The following is a 20,717-nucleotide window of genomic DNA, read 5'->3' as shown; positions in this document are numbered from 1 at the left end:
CGGAAAAGTTTTCTAGCTGTCGGGAAGTGCTCCGAAAACCCCCTTGGGTTTCATTTTCCCCTTCCCGTACTTCCAGTTTTGCCCCGGTAAGTTTTCTTTCGACGTCAGGGTAGGCCTCTTTTCGGCCTCGGTCGAGATTTTTTCTCCCTTAAAGTTTTGGTGCTCCAAATTCGTCATTTCGGATTTTGACTTCGCCGGCGTGATTTTTCCGCCCATGACATCGAAGCCTTCCAGCGGCTTCAAGAAGTGCACCCAGTGCGCCCGGGTAATCTCGCTCACTGATAGGCACTCTTCGTGTCTTCAGTGTCTGGGGGCCGACTCAAGTAGCGAGATTGGCCCAGTGGAACGTCTTGTTCTCGGGCGCTTCGTCGGCATCGGCACCGGGGTCATCGTGTGCATCGACGTCATCAGCGTCCAGACCTTCATCCTTGGCTGCCAGTGCATCGAGTGCATCGAGGCATCGGCCCTCTGCATCAGCGCCGAGACATCGGATAGCTGCATCGACGTCGGTGGTACCGGGACCTCGTCTCCTGATGTCGGACGGTGGTGCATCGAGTGGAGTGCAGGTGAGGGCTGTCCTTTCCCCTGCTGGTGGCGGTGAGCCCTCGGGTGGGTCTCCTCCTACCCTGAGGGCTCCTGCGGTACAGCCCCCCCGAGATCGACCCTCTTCGGTCTCGGCCCCGAGGAAGCGACGGATGGATTCTACGTCCTCCTCGTCAGTGCCGGGAAGCTCCGGTGACATGCTTCGGAAGAAGTCGAAGAAGCATCGACACCGGTCCCCTTCCTGCGTCGGCACCGAGAGCTCTGGGTCGCCGAGGGAGTCGGCACCCAGCAGGCATCGGCACCGAGAGGACCGCTCACCCTCTGTTCAAGAGGTGTCGATGCGCTCCACTCTGGACAGCCCGGAACAGCCTCCACGCCCGGAACAGGTTCTGACGTCGACGCCTGCATCGACCTCCATGCCTTTCTCTGCAGCCGCTCTGAACGAGAGCCTCCGGGCCGTTCTCCCAGAGATTCTGGGAGAGCTGTTGCGCCCTACCCCTCCGGTACCGGCGGTGCTTGCGCCTCCGGTACCGTCGAGCATGGCGCCGGCTGGCCCATCGCCCGGGGTGAGGTCCCCGACGTCGGTACCGCGTGCGGTGCCGACTGCGGCCACCTCCCAGGAGGGCTCCCCGACTACGTCGGCGGAGGGAGCTTCGCCGATGCGGGCGAGGGAGTCTACCTCTCGACGCCCCCATCGTGGACGTGGCTCCACGGAGTCGAGCCGGGCGCGGTTGCAGACGCAGGTCCGTGAACTTGTGTCTGACACCGAGGGTGAGGCCTCGTGGGAAGAAGAAGAAGATCCCAGATATTTCTCTGACGAGGAGCCTGAGGGTCTTCCTTCTGATCCCACTCCCTCTCCTGAAAGGCAGCTTTCTCCTCCCGAGAGTCTGTCTTTTGCTTCCTTTGTCCGGGAGATGTCTACGGCCATCCCCTTCCCGGTGGTTGTGGAGGACGAGCCCAGGGCTGAAATGTTTGAGCTCCTGGACTATCCTTCTCCACCTAAGGAAGCGTCCACTGTTCCCCTGCACCATGTCCTCAAAAAGACATTGCTGGCGAACTGGACCAAGCCTTTAACTAATCCCCACATCCCCAAGAAGATCGAGTCCCAGTACCGGATCCATGGGGACCCAGAGCTGATGCGCACTCAGTTGCCTCACGACTCTGGAGTTGTGGATCTGGCCCTAAAGAAGGCTAAGAGTTCTAGGGAGCATGCTTCGGCGCCCCCGGGCAAAGACTCTAGAACCTTAGACTCCTTTGGGAGGAAGGCCTACCATTCCTCTATGCTCGTGGCCAAAATTCAGTCTTACCAGCTCTACACGAGCATACACATGCGGAATAATGTGCGACAGTTGGCGGGCTTGGTTGATGCTCTTCCCCCTGAGCAAGCCAAGCCTTTTCAGGAGGTGGTCAGGCAGCTGAAGGCGTGCAGAAAATTCCTGGCCAGAGGAGTTTATGACACTTTTGATGTTGCGTCCAGGGCCGCTGCTCAAGGTGTGGTGATGCGCAGGCTCTCATGGCTGCGTGCCGCCAACCTGGAGAATAGAATCCAGCAGCGGATTGCGGACTCGCCTTGCCGTGCGGACAACATTTTTGGAGAAAAAGTCGAGCAGGTGGTAGAGTCTCTCCACCAGCGGGACACCGCATTCGACAAGTTCTCCCGCCGGCAGCCTTCAGCTTCTACCTCTACAGGTAGACGATTTTTCGGGGGAAGGAAGACTGTTCCCTATACTTCTGGTAAGCGTAGGTACAATCCTCCTTCCCGACAGCCTGCGGCCCAGGCTAAGCCCCAGCGCGCTCGCTCTCGTCAGCAGCGTGCGCCTCAGCAAGGCCCCGCGGCTCCCCAGCAAAAGCAAGGGGCGAGCTTTTGACTGGCTCCAGCAGAGCATAGCCGACATCCAAGTGTCAGTGTCGGGCGACCTGCCAGTCGGAGGGAGGTTGAAAGCTTTTCACCAAAGGTGGCCTCTCATAACCTCCGATCAGTGGGTTCTGCAAATAGTCCGGCAAGGATACACCCTCAATTTGGCCTCCAAACCTCCAAATTGTCCACCGGGAGCTCAGTCTTACAGCTTCCAGCACAAGCAGGTACTTGCAGAGGAACTCTCCGCCCTTCTCAGCGCCAATGCGGTCGAGCCCGTGCCATCCGGGCAAGAAGGGCTGGGATTCTATTCCAGGTACTTCCTTGTGGAAAAGAAAACAGGGGGGATGCGTCCCATCCTAGACCTAAGGGCCCTGAACAAATATCTCGTAAAAGAAAAGTTCAGGATGCTTTCCCTGGGCACCCTTCTCCCCATGATTCAGCAAAACGATTGGCTATGCTCTCTGGACTTGAAGGATGCCTACACACACATCCCGATACTGCCAGCTCACAGACAGTATCTGCGATTTCAGTTGGGCACCCGCCACTTCCAGTACTGTGTGCTACCCTTTGGGCTCGCCTCTGCGCCCAGAGTGTTCACAAAGTGCCTAGCTGTGGTAGCAGCGGCACTTCGCAGGCTGGGAGTGCACGTGTTCCCATATCTCGACGATTGGCTGGTGAAGAACACGTCCGAGGCAGGAGCCCTGCAGTCCATGCAGATGACTATTCGCCTCCTGGAGCTACTGGGGTTTGTAATAAATTACCCAAAGTCCCATCTTCTCCCAGTGCAGAAACTCGAATTCATAGGAGCCCTGCTGGATTCTCGGACGGCTCGCGCCTATCTCCCAGAGACAAGGGCCAACAACTTGTTGTCCCTCGTCTCGCAGGTGCGAGCGTCCCAGCAGATCACAGCTCGGCAGATGTTGAGATTGCTGGGCCACATGGCCTCCACAGTTCATGTGACTCCCATGGCCCGTCTTCACATGAGATCTGCTCAATGGACCCTAGCCTCCCAGTGGTATCAGGCTGCTGGGGGTCTAGAAGACGTGATCCACCTGTCCACGAGTTTTCTCGAATCCCTGTATTGGTGGACAATCTGGTCCAATTTGACTCTGGGACGTCCTTTCCAAATTCCTCAGCCACAAAAAGTGCTGACAACGGATGCGTCTCTCCTGGGATGGGGAGCTCATGTCGATGGGCTTCACACCCAAGGAAGCTGGTCCCTCCAGGAACGCGGTCTACAGATCAATCTCCTGGAGTTGCGAGCGATCTGGAACGCTCTGAAGGCTTTCAGAGATCGGCTGTCCCATCAAATTATCCAAATTCAGACAGACAACCAGGTTGCCATGTACTATGTCAACAAGCAGGGGGGCACCGGATCTCGCCCCCTGTGTCAGGAAGCCGTCAGCATGTGGCTTTGGGCTCGCCGTCTCGGCATGGTTCTCCAAGCCACATATCTGGCAGGCGTAAACAACGGTCTGGCCGACAGACTGAGCCGGATTATGCAACCTCACGAGTGGTCGCTCAACTCCAGAGTGGTGCGCCAGATCTTCCAAGCGTGGGGCACCCCCTTGGTGGATCTCTTCGCATCTCGAGTGAACCACAAAGTCCCTCAGTTCTGTTCCAGGCTTCAGGCCCCCGGCAGACTAGCATCGGATGCCTTCCTCCTGGATTGGGGGGAGGGCCTGCTGTATGCTTATCCTCCCATTCCTCTGGTGGGAAAGACTTTGTTGAAACTCAAGCAAGACCGAGGCACCATGATTCTGATTGCTCCTTTTTGGCCGCGTCAGATCTGGTTCCCTCTTCTTCTGGAGTTATCCTCCGAAGAACCGTGGAGATTGGAGTGTTTTCCGACCCTCATCACGCAGAACGAAGGGGCTCTTCTGCATCCCAGCCTCCGGTCCCTGGCTCTCACGGCCTGGATGTTGAGAGCGTAGACTTTGCCTCTTTGGGTCTGTCAGAGGGTGTCTCCCGCGTCTTGCTTGCTTCCAGGAAAGATTCCACCAAGAGGAGTTACTTCTTTCTGTGGAGGAGGTTTGCCGTCTGGTGTGACAGCAAGGCCCTAGCTCCTCGCTCTTGTCCTACACAGACCCTGCTTGAATACCTTCTGCACTTGTCTGAGTCTGGTCTCAAGACCAACTCTGTAAGGGTTCACCTTAGCGCAATCAGTGCATACCATTACCATGTGGAAGGTAAGCCGATCTCAGGACAGCCTTTAGTTGTTCGCTTCATGAGAGGTTTGCTTTTGTCAAAGCCCCCTGTCAAGCCTCCTACAGTGTCATGGGATCTCAATGTCGTTCTCACCCAGCTGATGAAATCTCCTTTTGAGCCACTGAATTCCTGCCATCTGAAGTACTTGACCTGGAAGGTCATTTTCTTGGTGGCAGTTACTTCAGCTCGTAGGGTCAGTGAGCTTCAGGCCCTGGTAGCCCAGGCCCCTTACACCAAATTTCATCATAACAGAGTAGTCCTCCGCACTCACCCTAAGTTCTTGCCAAAGGTCGTGTCGGAGTTCCATCTGAACCAGTCAATTGTCTTGCCAACATTCTTTCCCCGTCCTCATTCCTGCCCTGCTGAACGTCAGCTGCACACATTGGACTGCAAGAGAGCATTGGCCTTCTACCTGGAGCGGACACAGCCCCACAGACAGTCCGCCCAATTGTTTGTTTCTTTTGATCCCAATAGGAGGGGAGTGGCTGTAGGGAAACGCACCATATCCAATTGGCTAGCAGATTGCATTTCCTTCACTTACGCCCAGGCGGGGCTGGCTCTTGAGGGTCATGTCACGGCTCATAATGTTAGAGCCATGGCTGCGTTGGTAGCCCACTTGAAGTCAGCCTCCATTGAAGAAATTTGCAAAGCTGCGACGTGGTCATCTGTCCACACATTCACATCGCATTACTGCCTGCAGCAGGATACCCGACGCGACAGTCGGTTCGGGCAGTCAGTTCTTCAGAACCTGTTTGGGCTTTAGGATCCAACTCCACCCCCCGAGGGCCCTGTTTGTTCTGTTCCAGGCTGCACTCTCAGTTAGTTGGTAAATTTTTTAGGTCAATCTCAGTTATGTCCTCGCCGTTGCGAGGCCCAATTGACCTTGGTTGTTGTTTTGAGTGAGCCTGGGGGCTAGGGATACCCCATCAGTGAGAACAAGCAGCCTGCTTGTCCTCGGAGAAAGCGAATGCTACATACCTGTAGAAGGTATTCTCCGAGGACAGCAGGCTGATTGTTCTCACAAACCCGCCCGCCTCCCCTTTGGAGTTGTGTCTTCCCTTGAAGTGTATTGTCTTGCTACATACTGGACTGGCCGGCTCGAGCCGGTTTCGGGCGGGAAGACGGCCGCGCATGCGCGGTGCGCGCGGGCGCGCGAGAGCTAGCAAAGGACTTTGCTAGGAAGATTCCGATTGGAGGGGCTGCCGAGGACGTCACCCATCAGTGAGAACAATCAGCCTGCTGTCCTCGGAGAATACCTTCTACAGGTATGTAGCATTCGCTTTAAGCACAGTAGGTAGGTATTTTCCTGTCACCGGAGGGCTTGTAATCTAAGCTTGTACCCGTGGCAGAGGCGCGGGTTAAGTGAGGTGTCCATGATCACACGGAGTAGTAGTGGGAATTCTCTGCAAGCAAAGAACTACTGCCAGTAGAAGTTTTTCCCCTACCACCTGTGCTTTGTCCCCCATTCATCAGGAGGAATCATCAAAAAATGCTTTTTACCTTCTGTGCAGTCAGAACCACGCAGGGTTCCATTCCTGGGACCTTTAAAATGTATTTGTATTATGATAGGGGCCCACTAAAGGTTTAATCCTACCTTAAGTGAAAGCAGTTAACATAAGTGGGATTAAAAAAAGAAATTACACAAGTTCCTAGAGGAAAGGTCTTTAAACAATTATTAGCTAGGTAGACTTGGGAATGCCACTGCTTATCCCCTGGGTGTGTGCAGTAAGGAGTAGATCTACACCTTGGGATACTGCCAAGTGTTTGTAACCTGGATTGGCTACTGTTAGGAAACAAGATGCTGGGCTAGATGGGCCTCTGGTCTGACCCAGTATGGCATTGTTATCTTATGTTACTATAATAGGTAGATTTCCTGAAAAGGAAATATAATTTGTAAAACTTTGAAGAAACGTCTCAGTAAAAAAAAAAAACTAAAAGTATTTTCTCTGTGGCCAGAATTACAACACCTGTAACCCACCTTCCCTTCAGTGTTTGAAAAGCAAAATTCCTTAATTTATCATTTCAGAAGCTACAGAGTGGAAATTTAACTTGGTCATTTGACACATTCATTGCTGCATATTTGAACCATTATTATAAATCACACAATCATTCTTTAGATTGGCTAGTTCAGAAATTATCAAATTTTTATTCTTGCTCAACTGGTTTTTGTGAAATAAGTTCACTGATTTTTATACTTTTTACTACAGAATAACATTGATTTTGGTGCTGTAAAGCTTCTGCTCCAAAACTGAATTTGATCAAGAGAAAAATGAAAGCCCTACTTACAGAGCGCAAGGAAACCCCCTGGGTTAATAGTAAAGAGTTGCACAGAGACAGAAATTTCACCCATCCTCACCCAACCCCATATCCACCCATACCTGCTAAGATCCGTTTCATCCCCACCCATACCTACAGGAGTTGACGCTATTATTTGCTTGCAGCCCTCTTTTCTTCCAAGTCCAACAGCCTCCCATGGTTTTTTGGATGGCATTCACTATCCAATCAGTGATTGTTCCAAGCCTCAGTCTGGTGTTCTACCTCTCGGGGCATTCCTAGTCATTCTGGAGTTATCAGAAATTTTGACTACTCTCCTGCGGAAAGCCCATGGCAACTTCTTCCATACCTATGAGATCTCTGCTCCTGACACCTGAGGATGGAGAAAGAGCACTGAAAATCTGCATTACATTTTTAACTTGGTTTATTTTACTTCAGATTTTAAAATAATGCAATGTATAGTATATGATACTTAGGCCCTACTAAGCCATGCTATAGGCGCGCAAACATTTTAGTGCACGCTATGCTAGAGACACCCATAGGAATATAATGGGTGTCTCTAGCATTAGCACGGGCTAAAATAAATAAAATTAGCATTCCTACAGCCCGGCTTAGTAAACAGGGCCCTTAAAATTCTGTACTAAATTTGAAGAAAAATAAACTATCCTTAAATGGAAGGAATCCTAACTTGAATTGGAGGCTCTGATGCAGTCCCAAATGCCCCTGGATCTCTCTGTTTATGTGTCTTTCTTTGTCCTGGATCTGAAGTTATAGTTAACAGTACTGTAGATCTACAACAGGAGGAGTTGGAGTCGAAGGTTTGGTGTACCGACTCCACAGCCCTGGGTGAAGGGGTTTGTTTTTTTTGTTTGTTTTTTTTTTGTAAATTATTTATTTAGATTTTGCTCACACCTTTTTCAGTAGTAGCTCAAAGTGAGTTACATTCAGGTACATTGGATATTTCTCTGTCCAAGGAGGGCTTACAATATACGTTTTTGTACCTGAGGCAATGGAGAGTTAAGTGACTTGCCCAAGATCACAAGGATAAGCAGCGGGATTTGAACCGGCCACCTCTAAATTGCTCTAACCATTAGGCCACTCCTCCACTTTGTGAAAGGGAGGAAATTGATTTGTGAGAATTTGGGTTAATGGATTGTAGGTTGGTGTGGGAAGAAAAGTAGAGGAAGGGTGTGGATTAATGTGACTAGTAGATCAGTGGATGGGTGGGGTGCTGCCAAGGTCTTGGAATCAGGCTGACCAAGTGTGGGAGTCCTTGAATCCGGACCTTGGAACCAGGACATTTGAACCATTTACAAATGTAGGTATTCTCCAAGGACAGCAGGCCATTCATTCTCACATACCCTCCCACCTCACCTTGGAGTTGTCTCCTTTTTTTAGTATGCTATAGTATTGGTCCCGCACTCTTGTGGAGGACAGAAGGGCATGCATGGTGGGAATGCTGCGCGTGCTCTTAAAGCAGTAGTTGCTTGTTTAAGCTTTGCATCGGATGACATGGCTGATGTCACCCACATGTGAGAATGAGTGGCTGCTGTCCTCGGAGAATACTTGCTACAGGTAAGTATCTTCGCTATATCTACAGGAATATGGCAGGGACTTGTAGAATCATACAGACTTTCTTCACATCAGTAATAACATTAAATCATTTACACTAATGCTAGAGATTCAGCAAGCAGGGTTTGATAATTTTCTGATAATCACCCCCTATTTTTCTTTGTTGACAGGGAATCCTCTTGGTATATGACATCACTAATCGCTGGTCATTTGATGGCATAGATCGCTGGATCAAAGAGATAGATGAGGTGAGACATGGCATACATTATTTTTCTTGACCACTATTAAAAGAAAATAGCAATATAAACAAAAAAAATTAAATACTATGAGAAATGCATCATGTTATTTCTGGATTCTAAGATACCACTAAGATTAAATAAAACAGCTAAGGTTAAAAAGATTCTGTGGTGATCTGACAACTTAGTATTTCAAAGATCAACATGTTGAATAAATATAATCTCTCCAAAAGCAAATCTGAATAATAAGATGGTAAGTTACAACTATTTTTATTTATTTTATTTATAAGTGATATTGTTTTCATGAACAAGTTTGTTCGAATTGGTTTACACAAAAAATAAAACAAAATCTATGAAACCTCCCTGTTTTCTTGAAATCATGACCACATATGTTTAAAACAGACCTGCAAGACGAAGGCTTTTACTAAAAAACCAAGGTACAGCTATAGCACGTCTTGCAGAAGTCAAGCGATGATTGATAGGAGATGCCTGATTTACTCTTTAAAGGTGCAGTGCTTTCTAAGAATCTAAGTAAGATTTACTAACAAGTCCAAAGTTAACCAAATTCCAGTTACCTCATGAATCCAGATTCCATATCAGAATTAGTGAAATGCACTTCTTGCATTGACCAATTTGGTGCAACAGGTAGGTAGGTAGTAGGAGACAAGATGTTTGGGTAAGAGCAAGGCTGGTGTTGATGGCTGTTTGGATTATTGTGGCACCTTCTGGTTAGAAATGGGGGAGGAGAAGGATAAAAAGTATAGAGAATAAACCAAAAAGGGGATCCTGCTTGCTTAAGGAAGGAAGAATTCAGTGGAGAAGACATAAATTGTTTTGGATAAGGTGTGGTACCCTGCAAGTGATCATATTCTGTGGCTGAAGCTGAGATCTATCTTTAGTACTGCAGAGAAGAAAAAAGTAGGCAGACTGGAGGAGACCACTTGGTCTTTTTCTTCCATCACGTTTATACTATGTTCCTAAAAATCAGTCCTGTTTGTGTTTCATTTAGGATCACCTGTTCAAAATTTAGGAAGGTTCCTGTTACAGTTCAATTTATGTGATAATTTTGTTGGCAGGAGAACCTTTCAGTTGTATATTTTAAGGCATGGACAAAGCTGTCCCAACTTGAACCTGCTACAAATCAATCATTCTTGTAGAGTCCACTTTATGGAGAAGTTTCTCTGCTCGGTTCAGGCTGTTTCTACATAAGAATCTAGTACCTGCTTATGTATAATCCTCAACAAATCCTTGTTCTCCCTTAACGACAGTAACAGGAGCAGTCTGAAACACATTGTTAAATATATGGCATCTAAACTTGTTTATTTACGTGTTCAAGTCTTTTGCCGATCTAGATGAGCTTGGAAATTTGTTTTATTTAGGCCACTGAATTTGATGTCTGGGACATCAACTGGAATCATCTCCAAATCAGTCTTTGTAGTGTTGTCTTTTTGGGCGTTGCTGTCTTCCTTAGACAGTAGATGTAATAAGACTGCCAGCCTCTTAGATCCAAGAGATATAAAATGATTAGTCCTGCTTCTCATATAGGTTCAGAGCTTAACCAAGCATAGTAGTGGGAGGAAAGCTTTGTCAGAGGTGATGTGCTAAGGTAGATTGTTTTACAATACAAGGGAATACATTCAGTAGGTAGGTTTTCCCTAATGACTTTTGCGCAAAGGAATCCCAACAATGCTTTAGTCATATAATGTATGTGGAAGCAAACCGAGGGGTGGGAATGACCAAGACAATGAATCAAAAGATACAGTAGAAAACCTTTATTATGTATACACTTGGAGTCAGCACAATCAGAGCAATAGACAAATATATACTGCAGCGTGGACTCTACACGGTCCATGTTTTGGCATAAGCCTTCCTCAGAAGTCCTTAAACAGAAATGCATATCTAATAAATATATAATAAATAAAAAATATTAATATAAACATTAAGAATAAAAAATGAAAAGATAAATTAATATACATGAGTATCTGCAACATATTTAAAAAAAAATAAGACAAACCAAAAACGGATTCCCATAAACATAAAATATAAAATAATATGTTTAAGTGAGAGTGCATAAAGTGGAGGGGATAAATACTTGGAATCTAAAAATGCATATTTCTAAACAAATGTACATAAAAGGGGAGGACTGGGTTTACAACCCCTGTGTTAGAGCAAATTGTAATACAACAATGGAAACCCCATCCTATTTATGTGAAAAAATAAAATAGAAGTTCAACCATGGACCCATGAAATGAAAATCGGCCATTCTCAACATTTTGGATCCTCTAATTTAAACACCTTTTCCCAGAGGCAGTCACATATATTTTTGAGATACTCAGTCATCATTTGGCTCTAGTAATTAAAGGCAAGAATTAGTATTCATAATCAAGAGAGAAAAGAAGAGATTGGATGAGAAGGACACTGGTAGGTCATATCAGGTGGTAGGGATGCAAATTATCAAATGCTTAAATGGTAGTAAAACAGTTTAGTTATTTAACAGCATGAAATGTTCTGGTGCTACTTGCAGGGAGCTTGGAATAGGCTTAGGTCAGCTGCAACTGACTTCAGAGTTTCTTTTCACTCCATGCTGAAGCAGGATGGCCAACTGTTGGCCAAGGAGGGAGCAACCACAAAAGTGGAGGAACACTCAATCCCTATGAGAGTTTGTCAAGTGAAAGAGGAGTAGGGTAGGCTGGCTGTTTCCAAACAACAAGGGAGAGGTGTATGTGCAATTACAGGTCTTTATTGAGAAACACCAAGTGACTCGAACCAGCTGCTATATTTCGGCACCAAAGTGCCTGCCTCAGGAGTCATGTGGTGTAAGAATGTGGTTTCTAAGGTCTAATACAAAAAGAAAGCAAATTGCTGTTGTTTTCTTGTTCTAGCACAAAAAACAAAACAAATGTCATAGTCCAAAGTCAAAGAATATACTTCCAACAACCACCGGAGTAGTCTGAATAAAGTGCCAGAATGAATCAGTGCCAGAGATGAGTAGAGGGGAGACAGAGGTGGGAGGCTTTTAGGCCATAACTCTCCCAACAGCTCCATTTCTTATTGAAAAAGATAACTTTCCTATTTTTGAGTGAGACTGTTAGAGGCCCCCCCATACAGTGTTGCATATCATAAGCATATGTATGAACTGTTTTCTTTCCTCCATATAACTAATAATAAACTCCTTTAAATGTCCAGGGAACTTCTGTTTGCTGAACAGAAAAAGGCTTAGATAGTGATTGATTATGGAATAGTTTGTCAGTTTGGAAGGTTGCATAAAGCCTGCTTTGTGTGTGTGTTCTTTCAGCATGCCCCAGGGGTACCACGGATCTTGGTTGGGAACCGGCTGCACTTGGCCTTCAAGCGGCAAGTGCCAACAGAGCAGGCACGCGCCTATGCAGAGAAAAATGGCATGACATTCTTTGAAGTTAGCCCACTATGCAACTTTAATGTGATTGAGTCCTTCACGGAGCTGTCACGCATCGTGCTTATGAGGCATGGAATGGAGAAGATCTGGAGACCCAACAAAGGTGAGCACGTCCTTAACACTTATAGTGATCATCTCTGTCTCCCCCCCCCCACCCCCCCCCCCACCCCCCCGGCTCAATAGTGGTAACATTTAACAATTTATCAGGGGACTGCACAATACTGTTGCAAGAGCAACCAAACAGAGGAGCTTACTGATTATAAAAGGGAGAGGGCTTGAGTGTACATCTCCAGTCATTTTTAGTGCCGAATGAGAGATGCAGAAAAAGTAACTGGAAGCCTCACGTTTTTGTTGTCCCAGCTGAATAGTAATGGAAGACAAAGTTGTTCTGGCACATACTAAAAGTATGCTGTTCAGTTGCAACTCTCTTTAATTTCTGGCTGGAAAACAGTGTTAGCAGCTTCCCCATATGTGGTGAAAGCACTTAAATGTGCTTGAAGAGCTTTCTAGTCTTGACTTGTTGTTGAGCTTTTTTACCAGTATATGAGATCTTGTTTGGAAGAATATTGCCACATAGTGGCCAATGAAGGGATATGGAATAAAAATTTGCTTTTTCCATTATGTAGCTTCCCGCTATTCCAGAACTTGTGGGATAATTGTGTCCATCAACCAGCAAATGGAGATAGAGAACTGAAAACTGAGCTGAGACATTTCTCTTTTTGTTAAGTTTAAGTTTGAATTTAGCGACCCAGGGTTCCATCAGATTCAAGACAGATTTAATGGTAGGCAAGATCTCTGATAAATTCTCCAAAAATGGAATAAGAATGGTAATATCAACATATATGAAGGCCTTAAAATCTCTGGATTCCAGTAAACTACCTAGAGGAGCCATCCCGAAATTGAACAGGATAGGGGAAAGGGAGGGGGCCCTGAGGAATGCCACAAACCGAAGGCCAGGATGGAGACAAAAGACCAGCCTGCTTAACTTGATAGTATCTAGATTTTATAAATCCACTGAAACACTGCAAAACTACTGCAAATATCAAAATGATCCATCAAGCTTAGTAAAATGCAGTGATTAACTGTATCAAAAGCACTAGACATGTCAAACTGCAAAATTAAAATTTTCCTAACTAAGCTCTGTTCTTTCCTGAAATTGGCCATCAGGGTGGTTAATAGTTTCTGTACTATATGCAGGCCTGAACCCAGATTGAGAGCTATGTAGAATGGAATGTGAGTGAAGGAATTCCATGAGTTGAGGACACCAAACCTTCCATCACCTTTACTAACAAGAGGCTGGAGGCCAATGGTCTGTAATTAGAGACCAGTCCTACTAGCTGAGGGGTTCTTCGGGATATGAGTAAGAATTATACAGCCCTTACCTGTAGGGGAAAAATCTTAGGGTTTGCAACCTCAAGGCCCAGCAGAGCATTCAGCTGCATTGGGATCTTTGTTTCTCTGGAGTTTATATTGCTATTACACCAGGCCTATTTACTGAAGCAGGGACAGTCAGAGTTGCAGCACGGTGCTTCAGTTTCTCGCCCTGCTACCCCTCCAGCGCCTAAGAGATCTCGGACCTCCTGGAGTGGGCAGATGAGGCTATCTAGGTTCCACCTTAGGAATCAGCACTCAAGAAAAAGATCTAGGTGTCATTGTAGACAATACACTGAAATCTTATGCTAGGGATTATTAGGAAAGGGATGCAAAATAAGACCAAGAATATTATAATACCTTTGTATAAATTGCTGATGGCAATGAGCTACAGCCAAGTAAATCATGTACCTGCAGTCCTCCTCAGTCTCGATGCCGAAAAGGCATTTGACAAAATAGGATGGGAATTTCTGTTTGGGGTGTTAAATTATATGGGAATGCGTGGCTGGTACCTTCAGGCCGTACAGACATTATACACTAAGCCGACGGCGTCTAAATTAATGGAGTACGAACAGACCCAATAGCCATAGAGCGAGGTACTCGTCAGGGGTGCCCCCTCTCACCCCTATTGTTCTTGCTCTCTATCGAGCCACTACACACGCTGAAGATGGATGAGCAGATAAAGGGACTAAAGGTGGGTGGAGGGGTAGTGCAGACTCTGGCATTTACGGATGATCTGTTGGTGGTGATGAGGGACCCCCAGAATTCGTTAAGGCAGCTTTGGGCACGGATAGAACAATATAGTGCTCTTTCGGGGTTTAAAATAAATGCACACAAATCACATTGGCTCACCATCTCTTCTGGGGTGGGAGGCACAGGGTTAGAGGAACTGGGAGTGGAAGAAGCTGATGAGGCAATCAAGTATTTAGGAGTCCAAATTCCCCAGAACCTGGCTCAAGTGTGTGCCCAAAATGTGAACAGGTTGTTGGAGGACATGGCAGACAAGTTGAAGCTGTGGCAATCCCTCCTGCTCTCTTTACTAGGCAGAATAGCACTATACAACATGATGATTGTACCCAGAGGGTTATATGTGTTTCAAACGCTCCCACTTTATCTTCCAAGGAAAGTGGAACGGCAAATAAACAAAATACTGCAGAAATTCGTTTGGAAAGGAAAGAAAGCAAAAATTGCTCTGCGGATTCTGCAGATCCCAAGAGAATACGAGGGCCTGGGCCTCCTGAGTTTGCGATACTTAACGGTGGTCTGTAGAATCAGGCACCTAAATGACTGGTTTCGAAAGACAAGTGAATACTCAGCTACCACCATGGAATTAGGCTTGTTTGGCTCAGACAGCTTTACAGGATTTTTGCATGGTAGCAGGCAGCATCCCCCAGCAGTCCTACAGAAGTCACACATTTTGCCTACAATGAAAGTGGTGTGGAAATGGATCTGCCGCATGCATGGCTTTTCGCCTAAAACTACCCCCTACCTGTCGATTTGTGGCAACCCGGGGTTCGAGCCTGGGACAAGCTATGCTGTATTCAACAGATGGAAGGAAAAGGGGATAGAATACCTGTATCATGTGCTCACAGACGAAGGGCATATCAGAACGTTTCCAGAACTGAGAGCTCAGTTCAAAATAAATTCAGCGGACTACTTCCATTATTACCAGTTAAGGCACATTGAGGCTTATTTTCGAAAGAGAAAAACGCCCAAATTCCGACCTAAATCGGGAGATGGACGTCTTTCTCTTGTGGGTGCCCAAATCGGTATAATCGAAAGCCGATTTTGGGCGTTTCCAACTGCACTCCGTCGTGGGAACGCATAAAGTTGACGGGGGCGTGTCGGAGGCGTGGTGAAGGCGGGACTGAGGCGTGGTTATCGGCTGAGCAGAGATGTGCATGCTCGGCCGATAATGGAAAAAAAAAGACGTTTTCAGAGAGAATTTAGGTCACTTTTGTTGGACCCGTTTTTTTCACGAACCGGTCCCAAAAAAGAGCCCTAAATGACCAGATGACCACCGGAGGGAACCGGGGATGACCTCCCCTGACTCCCCCAGTGGTCACTAACCCCCTCCCACCAAAAAAAACCGAATGTTAAACACTTTTTTTCCAACTTGTAAGCCAGCCTCAAATGTAAGCCAGCTCCATGACAGCAGTATGCAGGTCCCCGAAGTAATTTTAGTTTAGTTAGTGCTGTGCGAGACCCATGCAGAGAGGAAAAATTGGAAGAAAAAAAAAAAAAAACAAGCAAGTGCAGTCAGGGACGTCTAAATTACCAGGATAGTAAAAGGGGGAATCAAACCAGCAACCTTCTGATTACAAGCTCAGTGCTCTAGCCAGTGAGCCACATTATTCAGGTGCTTAGATGTCCTTCCCTTTCCATTAAGTCCCTCCAAGTTTCTGTCAGCCAATCACCGCTGTTTAGCTGACACAGATGTCAGCTAAATGAACTGTGATTGGCTGACAGAAACTTGGAGAGACTTAATGGAAAGGGAAGGACGTCTAATCAGTGGTGCACTGGCTAGAGCACTGAGCTTGTAATCAAAAGGTTGCTGGTTCAATTCCCCCTTTTACTATCTTTTAATTTGGACGTCCCTGACTGCACTTGCTTGCTTGTTTTTTTTTTCTTCCAATTTTTCCTCTCTGCATGGGTCCCGCGCAGCACCAACTAAAGTAAAATGCTCTGGGGACCTGCATACTACTGTCATGGAGCTAGGTATGATATTTGAGGCTGGCATAGAGGCATCTCAGGGGGACCAGTGCACTACGAATGCTGGCCCCTCCCACGACCAAATGCCTTGGATTTGGTCGTTTTTGAGCTGGGACGCTTCGGTTTCGATTATCGCTAAAAAACAAAAACGCCCAGCTCAAAAAACGCCCTAATCCAATGTATTTTAGAAAAAAAAGATGGACGTCCATTTTTTTCGAAAATACAGTTCGGCCTGCCCCTTCACGGACCCGTTCTCGGAGATGGACGTTTTTACAAATGGGCGTTCGCGTTCGATTATGCCCCTCTATGTGTTCAGTCTGACTTGGACAGACCTCACCGAGGACGTGAGGGAAGAACTGGCTGCTGCTATGTCGCTGGGGGCGCAATTGAAAGTGCCCATGGCCTACCATCATCGCCACATCCGAGATACAATACCAGAATTGGATTACGTGGGCTATGCGGCAAAATGGAGCCAAGATCTGGGAAGCCAGATAACCGAGACTATGTTTAAGGACCATGTGCGGTCACTTTGGCAGACCACAAAACTGGCGGAGTACTGGGAAATACATTATAAATTCGCACTAAGGATATATGTGGCGCCTAGAAGAGCGTTTCATATGGGAGCTTCACCGGATGGAGCATGTGGGAAGTGCCATCAAGAAAGGGGCTACATTGGCTCATGTTTTGGACTGTCCAAGAGTTGTTTGGTTTTGGAAAAGTAACAGAACTCTGGTCTCGAAGATGGACATATGATCCAAAGTTGCTTTTTGGACACCCAAGGCTATGCAAGCCAACGCCGAAGGGATTCACAGACTTTGTAAAAAGAGCTACAGTAGTTGCAAAAAAAGCAATCCTGCAGGAGTGGCTTGGGAACAGACCACCATCACTGCAATATTGGCGAACTCAAATGCTTATACTTTTACGTACAGAGCATCTGGCAATGCGGAACCAGCCACGGCTAAGACGACAACAATTCGAATGCAGCTGGGCGCCCTTTTGGGAAACCTTGACCCCAATGGTCCGGAGCCAGATATTGAACTTATAATCCCTGCTGCTGCTGCTCCTGTAACCTCTGCTTGTTATTGGACATAGAGGGGAAAGGGGGGGGGAGGCTTTGGGGAGGGAAGGGGGGTAGGAACGGGGAGGGGAGGGGGAGTAGTTTAGGGGGAGGGAACTACTAATATTAATAAAAATACAAAATGTGAAGATATGCCAACTGCTGTTATGGAACTTAATTGTGTAATGTGAAATGTTACAGCTGATTATGTCAACTTAATAAAAATGATTGAAACATAATACCTTTGTATTGCTCCATGGTGCGACCTCACCTTGAGTATTGCAATCAGTTCTGGTTGCCATATCTCAAAAAAGATAGTGGAAGAAGAGCGACCACAATGATAAAGGGGATGGCACTCCTCCTGTAGGAGGAAAGGCTAAAGAGGTTAGGCCTCTTCAGCTTGGAAAAGAGACGGCTGAGGGAGAATATAATTTAGGTCTGTAAAATCCTGAGCGGTGTAGATTGGATGAAAGTGAATTGATTTTTTTCACTCAAAGAATAGTTAATCTCTGGAACTTGCTGCTGGAGGATGGGTATCTGGGTTTATAAAAGGTTTGAATAAGTAGTCTGTTATTGAGATTGAGATGGACATGGGGGAAGCTACTGCTTGCCCCAGCATGGAATGTTGCTACTAATTGGGGTTCTGCCAGGTACTTTTGAGCTGGATTGGCCACTGTTGGAAATAGGATACTGGGCTAGATGGATCATTGGTCTGACCCAGTATGGCTATTTTTATGTTCTAAAGCCTCTGATTGTCCGTCTTTAGGGGTCTCTCGATCTCTGTTTTGAGACAGCAGATGGTACCGGCCTGGTCATCAGCAATATAGTTGGAAGTCCTGCTTTCACGCATGCCAGTCTTTCTTTTGTGTGGACAGGAAGTCCTCCTCTTAGCTAGTGTGCCCAATGCCTCCAGAACTTCGCAGTGATGCAAAGCTGGTCCAGTCTTCTCTTCCTTCAGTAGGAAGGACATCTTCAGGAGTTTCGGGAGGAGTGGGCCAAAATTATGTTAGACCAGTGGATTCTGGATATTCTTACAGAAGGTTACAAGTTGGTGTTCTCCTGCCTGGTTGCTCCTCTCTTCCTGCAATCTCTTTGTTGAAAGAGAACAAGGCAATTGAGATTCAGGCAACCTTAGATTCCTTGCTGGTGCTCTCTATCTGTGCTTTCTAATAAGTGATTGCTTGCTTGAATTGCGGGTTTGAGTTTTCCCCAAAAATGCAACAGCAGTGTCTTATATCAGCAACCATGGTGAGATCCACAGCTGTCCGATGATAGTGGAGGCAGCCTTCCTCATGAGTTGGGCAGAGAAAAATCTCAGTGGACAACCTCACAGCACTGGGTCCTTGAATGTGAAGGTTTACTTTCTCAGCAGGCATCCCTTGGACCCGGGAGAATGGGAAGTCTCCAGCCAGGGTTTTTAGCTGATAGTGGACCAATGAGGTTCTCCGCTTCTGGACTTCATGGCGATGAAAAGGAATGCCAAAGTGCCCAAGTTTTTCAGCCATTGGAAAGAACCAGACTTGATGAGTATCGATGCACTACTGCAGCCCTGGCTGGAGACATCTACTGTATGTCTTCCCTCCTTGGCCCATGGTAGTAGGCTGTGTGTTGATAAAGATCCAGTAATTCTCGTAGCTCCATATTGGCCACAGAGGCCGTGGTACACGGATCTGATTTGACTGCTGAAGTGGGATTCTCTCCGTCTTCCACAGGTACATGGCCTACCAAAGCAAGTTCCAGATTCATGGAGGATCCTTGCCCCTTTGGTCTTATGGGCTTAGCCATTGAAAGAGCTCCGTTGAGATGAAAAGGTTATTCTGATTTGGTCATTGCTACCTTGCTTCAGGTTGGGAAATGCTCTACATCCATGGAGTATGCGAGGATGTAGAGGATATTAGAGGGCTGGTGTTCTGAGTGCAGACTTTCTCCCTTCTCTGCTCAGATTGCACACAAGCTAGCGTTTCTCCATGCAGGTCTTCAGAAAGGATTGGCGTTGGGTTCTCTAAAGGTTCAAATTGTGGCTTTGGCCCGTTTCAGGGACTGACTTCAGACACTGCATACCTTTTCCAAGCACTAAAGGGTGAATGTTACGGCGTGCCCAGAAGCCAGTTTTGAGGCTTCAGTCATAAGGGCAGCCACGCTAGAAACCCACCCATTCTAGGGATTGCTTTTGAACATCCCATATGTTCTGAAATAGTAGGAAGCTACATAATGGAAGGAGAAATTAAATCTTAGTCTGATCAGTTTCTTTCCATTAGTCCTTCCCACTATTCCAGAAGCCCACCCAGATGTTTAGTTGGTGCGAAGTAATGGGTCAAATAGCAACTATTACCTTGCATGGTGCTTCCTGCATATCTCTTGTTCTCTGTAAGTTATCCAGAGATGTAAGAGGTCCACACAAGTTTCCTAGTCTGGTTAGTGTTAGGGTAGTGTGTTTAAGGTTGTTGGTATTTGTTCTGAATTTCTCCTTACTGCTTGTCTACATAAATACTGAAGAGCTGGACTGAATGCCAAGAAAGATGTTTCAGCTCAGTTTTCAGTTCTCTATCCCCACCTGCTGGTTGAAGGACACAACTATCTGACAGTTTCTGGAATAGTGGGAAGGGCTTCTCCTTAGACTTTTTCCTATTTTGGAAGTTCCCAGCCTCACAAACTTACAGTCTAATTGACAGACAGCATTAGTTTGAGTTCTCCATTTAGCACACAGCAAGTCCATTATCTGAGGAAAAGAAAAAGGAATCTTTTTTTTTTTTTTTTTTTAATCATCTATATTAGTTTGTACATTTACTTAAACATAGAGCATCCAAGTCACTAACCACAGCTATTTTACCAACACTAAAAGACTAGAAGGTAAATTTATATATTAATTGTGATTATTAAAGTTTATTTTAAGCACATAGATAATGCAAAATGTAGATTGTGATGAGGGAAAAGTGGAATTACTCAACAATTGCTTCTGTTCAGTATCCACAAAAGAAAAACCTGGCAAAGGTCTATGGATTTTTGACAAAGATTCATATGGGGATGGCATGGATACAGCCACCATTCGTGGAAAAAAGCATTTATGAACAACTTCCAAAACTGAATGTGGACGAAGCCATGGTGCCGGATGAAATACATTACAGGATATTGTGGGGGCCTAGAGGGGTTTTGGGAGGCCTTCTAAAGGATGCCTTTAATAAATCCATGAAGACTGGAGAAGTACCGCTGGATTGGAGAAAGGCTGATGTCCTTCACAAAGATGGTAATAGAGAAGAAGTAGGAAACTACGTTCTGATGAGCCTTATCCTTGGTGGTGGAAAAGGTAATGGAGATGTTGCTGAAGGAAAGGATAGTCAAATGTTTTCTACAGTCGAATGAGTTACAAGACCAGAAGCAAAATCAGATTTCTTTGACAGGGTGACAAACAAACTGGATCAAGGGCATGAGCTAGATGTGGTCTACTTAGATTTCAGCAAAGCCATTTGTTCC

The 20,717-nt window shown here is 46.3% G+C and overlaps 1 protein-coding gene across 1 annotated transcript in view; it reads left to right on the top strand.

Moving 5' to 3' along the window:
- The window catches only part of RAB40C (RAB40C, member RAS oncogene family), a 169,323-nt gene that overhangs the window by 130,697 nt on the left and 17,909 nt on the right, over nt 1-20,717 (top strand). The window contains exons 4-5 of the mRNA XM_030211314.1: nt 8,626-8,703; nt 11,987-12,209. Of these exons, the coding sequence (XP_030067174.1) occupies nt 8,626-8,703; nt 11,987-12,209 (301 nt within the window). The remainder of the gene's footprint in view (nt 1-8,625; nt 8,704-11,986; nt 12,210-20,717) is intronic.

The sequence above is a fragment of the Microcaecilia unicolor genome, chromosome 8 (assembly GCF_901765095.1).
Source record: "Microcaecilia unicolor chromosome 8, aMicUni1.1, whole genome shotgun sequence".
Lineage (NCBI taxonomy): Eukaryota > Metazoa > Chordata > Amphibia > Gymnophiona > Siphonopidae > Microcaecilia > Microcaecilia unicolor.
This window is presented reverse-complemented; position numbering and strand designations above follow the sequence as displayed.